The 7,265-nt window shown below is 42.8% G+C and overlaps 1 protein-coding gene across 1 annotated transcript; it reads right to left on the bottom strand.

Moving 5' to 3' along the window:
* Positions 1 to 1,291: 1,291 nt before the first annotated feature.
* On the bottom strand, positions 1,292 to 5,308 carry LOC129387251 (uncharacterized). Its single transcript, XM_055076056.2, has 5 exons — positions 5,199 to 5,308; positions 4,902 to 4,960; positions 3,831 to 3,843; positions 3,678 to 3,718; positions 1,292 to 1,559 (listed from the first exon to the last, which is right to left on the bottom strand). The coding sequence occupies exons 2-5, from the start codon at positions 4,948 to 4,950 to the stop codon at positions 1,309 to 1,311; spliced, it is 354 nt and encodes a 117-aa protein (XP_054932031.1). The 5' UTR covers positions 4,951 to 4,960; positions 5,199 to 5,308; the 3' UTR covers positions 1,292 to 1,308.
* Positions 5,309 to 7,265: the final 1,957 nt, after the last annotated feature.

Raw genomic sequence — 7,265 nt, 5'->3', positions numbered from 1 at the left:
GGTTTCGACTGAATCAAACGCTTTTTCGTAATCAATGAAAGCTATATATAAAGGTTGGTTATATCCCGCACATTTCTCTATCACCTGATTGATAGTGTGAATATGGTCTGTTGTTGAGTAGCCTTTGCGGAATCCTGCACATGCATCTTCTACCGTGCGCCTAGAGTAATCCACTAATGTATAAACGACTCCCGTGCCACCTACTAGCATACTAATTTGGTGAAACCGTAAGGTCCCTTACGCTTGAAATCAAGTTAAGCATTCCAAGCACCCTATCGTTACAACAGTTTCAAACTCAGAATAGTTCGGGATTCGAACCCAGTGGAAGAACGTCGCACTGCTCTTGCCGGCGCAAGTGTCCCTGTCCACTTTTCTCTGACGCTGGCGTGACAGCTCTATGAAGCACGGAGTTTCACACTATTACTGGAGGTAACTACGGCGACGAAGTCTAGGCAAACCCACGTACTAACCATAATTGCCATGTTGGCTGAACCACCCTACTTCCAGCTCCCGTAGGCACCAGCGCCGCAGTTACCTCCAGCAATAGTGTGAAACTCTGTGCTTCACAGAGCTGTCACGTCAGCGTCAGAGAAAAGTGGAGAGGGACACTTGCGCCGGCAAGAGCAGTGCGACGTTCTTCTACTGGGTTCGAATCCCAAACTATTCTCAGTTTGAAACTGTTGTAACGATAGGTGCTTGGAATGCTTAACTTTTGATTTGAAGCGCAATGAACCTTACGGTTTCACCAAATTATTATGCCAGTAGGCAGCACGGGAGCCATCTATACATTAGTAGATTACGCTAGGTGCACGGTAAAAAATGCATGAACATGTTTGTTCTCATATCACAGCAACATTGAAAGAAGAGTGTCGTTGAGCTCAAAGAACAGGACACAAAGCGGATAAACATGTTCCTAAATTTATGAGGAACTAAATGATCAAGCCATGTCTATAGACATATATATTAATAGTGAACAAAAGCTTTCTGCACACTTTGGTTTAATAACCTACAGTTTCTAAACCCAAAATATCATTACGCTTTCCTCTCTCTATATCTCTCTCATACTGCATAGATCAATCTGTATATCGCCAATAACCCGAATACTTCGCAGTACTCGCGTTATTTTTTTTTGTCCTGCTTCTAGCGTACATTATTGTTCTGTACTAACTTCTTTTCTTATGAATCATTTTGACTTTCGATGCCTGGAGCAGCTGGACCGTTTAATCCAAAAGCGAACATAGAACACGGTGACAATGTCAGAGAAACGCCGTGACAAAATTCTCTCTCAACATTTGGAGAAACTATTTATTAACCCTTCCTGCGCTTCCACCTGTCGATGCCGTGGGCAACAGCGCCCCCGATAACTCCACGCACTACTACTCCCACCCAGTACTCGGAGGACTCCTTGTCTAGCGCCGCTTCCCCAGCAGCGAGAGCTTCAAGTGCTTCGGCAACTTCCCGCTGGGCTTCGGCGCTGCTTTCAGACAATTTGCCTTGCATCACGCGTCCGAGAGCTTCGAGTTTCTTGCCCGCTTTCGCAGCGACATCTGCATTGTTTTCTGCAAAGAAAAATAGGTTGGAAAATTATTACCACAACTTTGGTAAAGTCAACTCACATTCTTCCTCATATTTCTGAAAAGCCTAAATGTGTAGCACTAGAAAAACCGTCAGGTGCACGTTCAGAATACATTAAGTAGCTTCATTAGTCTCCTTTGCCTAATGATGTTCGCATATACTACAGATATGTAGTACATACTTTTGTTGCTGGAATACAAAATTTTGTAGATAAGATATTCATTCTCTAAACATAAATTTTCTTATCAACAAAACAAAGGCAAGTGACTACGAACAATTATGCTTGCCATAGGCTAGTTTATTACCATGATAGTCCACGTTCTAGTAAAATGCGTACCTAATACATATATTTAAATAATGACACTTCATAGAATCCCATATTACATGGAGATCGCAAGGCGCTGTTACCAAGTTCCTAGTAGCAATTAACAGATAACACTGGGAATAATTTCTTGCGATACGCTTTTATTAGTGATTTTGATAGAGTACCTACTACTAAATCGGCAAGCGCACCGGCGCTTGCACAGTGAGCTATGTTTTAAATATTAACCTCGCTTTCACTAGTGTAAAAAGGGTGCAAGCGAAGCTTGGGATCCGCGGCTCTTCGTTGTCGTAACCCCTCGGCTTCGCGCTCCCTCACGGTGAGGTCGGCACGTCGACGACGAGCCCTTTCTTGAGCGAGTTCCCGGCAGCGTCCATCAAACGCCGCTTGTTGTTCGGCCGAACGCGGGGCGCACGGCCCGCTCCCGTTGCCGTTCCTTCAACGCAGCTTGCTCTTTGGCAGAACGAACAAAACGCGGCCTCCCCATCTTACTGCGAGGCCTTAACTGGCAGGAAACGATGAGCGCGAGGTGAGCGAACAAGCGATCATACCTTTTTCCTCCTCCAGAGTGAGGGAACGCCTGTGATTGGCTCGCACCTTGCGCTGCTTCTACTTCTTTATGCATATAGAACCCTGCTTTGAAGGTAGCGTAGAATGAATGGACAATGGTTGAATCGGTTAGGTTAGACCTGTCCCAACCCACAGCTCGGTGGTTTGAATCAGCAGCCCAACAAGCAATTTTCATTTTCGCGTGGCTTGGTTTTTTTTTTTTTTTGTACGGCAACACCGATACCGACACGAGTGACGCAATACAAGCTTCGCTTGGATATTATATACTCAGGTCTGCCATTAACCGGGGGCCAACCTTCACATATATATCCAAGATGAAAATTTCTTTGCGTCTGCATAGGGAACACTTTACCCCTAAGAACAATTCAGACAATATCGTCTTGCCTCTGTCTCTCGTCCCTTTTCGTGCGCTAAAAACCTCAGTTATGGAATACCAACACGCCCTAACCTACGCTCTTTCAAGAACAAATAATTTTGTGTGTAAATGCGAGCCCAGGCCTTCGTAGCAGCGGATTCTCAAGAATGATGATATGTCGCAATTTTTCTTTCTAATTTAAGTAAACATGCACCTATGACAAATTTTTGAACATGGACCATGAAGCGTAATGTTTCAGGAGAAAGGAAACAAGAAATGAAAAATCTATGTCTAAAATTGTCAGAATAAGAACGCATGTCGGTGCATAGCGCCTTGCTGTCATAAGGTTTCATATAGACAGGTAAACTGATACAGCTTGTTAGATTCGCCTGTGCCTTAGCAGTCTGTGCTAGGTCTCGATTTCAAAAGTTAGCAGTATTAAAATGTAGACGTTAAGTTGCCGTATCTATCATACACTATTATTTACCTTATATTTCTTCTTGGCCGTTATAAATGTCTCATCTCTGAATTAATGTGCCAATGTACACACCATAGGATAAGAACGCTTCAATACTTCTACATTTAGCGCTGCCGTAATTTTCGTATTCGACATTTCTTTTCCTCCCTGAGGGTCGAAAATACTGTTCGCCAAATCATAAGTAGCTTGCTTTCAAGGAGCAGACGCTCGTATTTCTTCAAGTAATATTTCCTGCTCCACGGTATTGAAATGGTTTTACTTTATAATGGCGGCCTTTAGTGCTCCTGTTACGAAATAGTAAACTACACTTAATATTAACTACATGTGCTGATAGGCGCTTCGGATAAATATTAAGGACTGCGTCGCTTTGCACTTGCCTTCAGCCGGCGGTGGCACCTTGATTTCACCAGCTGGAACACTGCGTTAAAAACAAATGGTCAAGTGTACTGCATAGTGACGACACTGCACGGCTATGACATAAGTAATGGTATTATGGAATGCAAACTAGTCGACATATAAGCCATACTCACACTGTAGCAGCATCTTCAGGGAACATGAAAAAGAGAGAAAATGATAAAGTTGATATCACACATTCCTGCTATTTATCAATTGAAATATTTTAGCACCAAGCATTATTAGCCAACCGTTATATTCATTCCATACTGAACTCGACAAGCAAGGAAAATTGTTGTGTGTTTTTTTTTGCTCAAGAAGAACACGACAATATGTTTCCAAGCATGAATAAAAAGCCTGGTGCAATCAGCATTCTACATTGTAAATGCTTATGAGCCGAATACAAATGACAACCTCCCTCTCGAATATATAGCATATGTCTTCTTTTTACTTTGATGGTACCGAATTTTCCGAGGCTGCAACTGCCTTACTGAGGAATATAGCATGCTTCTTCAGGTCACACTGCCTTATGAGGGAACGAACATTACACTTAACATGGCACATGTCACATCATCCTGTATGTGATGCCTAATACGCAATAGTCCCGCTTGCGTAGCCACGAATAGCCCCATAGGCAAGTCATGGCTACGTTCAACGGCTCGACTTCCTCGCCATTTCAGCGTGTTAGGTACGAATGATGAAATTAGTGCAAATGCCCTCCACTTTCTTAAAAAGCCTTAAGGTTGAATTATTTTATGACAACCGTATTTTTATTCTTGGATATATTGTAGGCTTTCTCGACTTTATTGACTTTTTACCCATTGCCGCTGCTTTTTAAAAGTCACTATGGCACCTCTGACCTTACGTTCAGGGACCTCTTCTGAGAGGTCATTAATCGTGCTCGCTCTAAACAAACAAGTCACCGTCCAGTTCTTCCTCGCTTTCGCGAAACAGCTTCTTCGACAGCAAGCTCACAATACTTCGTCGCAACTTTTTTTCCCATTACGCCTCAAGCACAAGTCTAAAAAATTAATTTTACAATCTAGCACTTTCAACATGTAGTAAGCTTTTGTAATACTCGAATTATAACTTAGAAAGTTTTACATGAGAGCCTTACTATAGTTATGCATACAATATAGAGTCATGTATCATAGGCCTTATTTACCGTTGTCTGAATTCAAGTAGAAGAGGTGAATGTTTTTACTCACAGGCTACTGTTGTAAGGCCCAGGAACGTAAGCCACAGAGAAGCTTTCATGATCACTTATCTGGAAAGTTATTACATAATAAGGGTCAGCAACTACAGCACGGCAGGTCCTTCATGGCTATATGTCAGGATTTTATAACATTTATATATAAGTTTTAGGACGTAACTGCTACAGCAGACCACAATGAATGAACGTTTGGCAGGCGGGTAATGACAATGTACGCATAACTATGGGTATTGACCGCATTTCATTAAAGAAAAGTAAGACGAAGGGCAAAGTGTTATAGTTATATGCTTACCTTAGTATAGGCGATTGCCGTACGTTCTGCGGGCGTGCTTTCCTTTCGCTGACTTGAACAGGACACGAGACAGTCATTTATATTGGCTGCCATTCAGACTTTTCTCCATAGTGTGGGAAATCCGGGAAAACCCAGTACAATCCGCTGGTATTTCAAAGGCTGTTTATCTCCGTAGTGTTTTAGCACGCAACACTTGGAATTCCCCTTTGCTGCAGTGTTTACCCATGGCAGAACTCTTGCACCTGTGCCGAGCCAATGTACGAATACAATGGTATCACAGAAGATAACACCGGACAAGCAGTGGTCGCCAATACGGCCAACCGGTTATCTTAAGACAACAATTGCATGGGAGTCGGAGCACGCTAGCTGCCCCACTTCAAACCGAGCCTCAGCTCCTTGTATGCAGCATGTGCGGTATCAATGCAAGTCACATTTACCCACACCACATTGTTCAGCTTCACATTCGCACCGGCCAAAATAAAAACCCTTAGATAGGCGTGTTTCAATGTATAGTTTGTTTATTAGAATTTGATTGGAATATTCAATGATATGGCTTCGAAATATTTAAAAGGTATGTAAGATCACCTAATAAACAATAAAGATACCTTGACAATATGTCTTGCAGAATGACCAGAAGCCGCGTGCATGATTCACTTGCCCCATGATAAATTTAGCAAAACGTATGGCGTCAGTTCTTGTTGCCACGGCAGTTCTATGTATAGCTCATCAATGTGTTTTCGTGCACGGCCCCCTTGGGTGCCTTGAAGCTCGGTACGCACCCACGTCCACATGTCATCGTACAGACGTAGGACTACCAGATGCGCAAATATATACCACCGGGATGTCTGACACCAAAAGGGGCAGAGAAACTTTCCCTCACGGCAGTAAACATACATGCTCAGCAGCTATGCTTTACGCTGGTGTCTGAAGTGGACTCATCCACTACAGTCCAAGCTGATTAATTGTGATTTCAAGTGAGTTTGCAAAGTTCTCTTGCTCTGGCTGGGCTTTCCGAAGCTCACCTTTACGTGTTCTTGAAATTATTGAGTAGCTCATTTATTCAGCAGTAATAATGCCGTACCAAATTAGTGAGGTTACATGCCGACCTCTGTCTCGACGTTTTATCCATCAATTTCACTCTAGAATAAAATCAACAGCAAGGAACCCTTAGCAAAGGAGGTCCCAAAGTAAACACAATCAGATAGAAGGAGGGGGGATCAGGGAAGTCCCGAACAAGATACCTAAACAATATGCAGAAGACGGCAAACCCGAAGTTGAACGGGACAGCGACAACGCGCATTTGATACAAGATATAGACACGTATTTAGTAGTGCAAAATGTTTTAGTACGTACTATTTAGGGAACTAAGAAATGAAGAAAAATCGCCATATGGTTACCTGAAAGATGGGAAATTTGACTATTTAGTTGTATTTGCGCAAGCTTAAATATAAATCATCTACTGATACGCGTCAAAACCACGATCCATTAAGGCGCTCGCTACAGTGGGGACTCAGGAAATAATTTTCACCAGCTGGGGCTTTCCAATGTGCGCCAACTGCACAAAACACGAGCGCTTTTGCATTCTGTCCCCATTGCAATGCAGCCGCCACCACCAGGATCAAACCCGCGACCTCGCTCTCAGCAGCATAATTACATGGCCATTGAGCTGTTACGACCTGTTGGCTTGACTTCTAAGAATTCCTATATTCTTTTACTCAAAATACAACGCTCGTCGAACTGCAAATAAGACAGAATGTTCGCAAAGCTCTACAGGAACTCCAGGCGAGGTCTCTTGCTAATTTGACGCGAGACAATGCAAAGTGTACGGAATTGAACCACCGTCATGTGAGAGACGCGTTAATTTCGCTTTCTGTATTTCAGAATTTTTTTTTTCACCTATACAGTCGGCAACGATTGGGAGCTTGGGATAGCTTGTTTCACATCAGACTTTAATGAAGCCAGATAAGGAACCCGCGTTGACCGTTAACTTTATTTTAATTAAGCGTAAGCGCGTACAGATATACAGAAAAATAAAAAGCCAAACTGTCCAGTTATATTTATGAAGGC

Source organism: Dermacentor andersoni, chromosome 2 (genome assembly GCF_023375885.2).
Source record: "Dermacentor andersoni chromosome 2, qqDerAnde1_hic_scaffold, whole genome shotgun sequence".
Lineage (NCBI taxonomy): Eukaryota > Metazoa > Arthropoda > Arachnida > Ixodida > Ixodidae > Dermacentor > Dermacentor andersoni.
The sequence above is the reverse complement of the archived record's forward strand: the minus strand, read 5'-3'. Positions and strand labels throughout refer to the sequence as shown.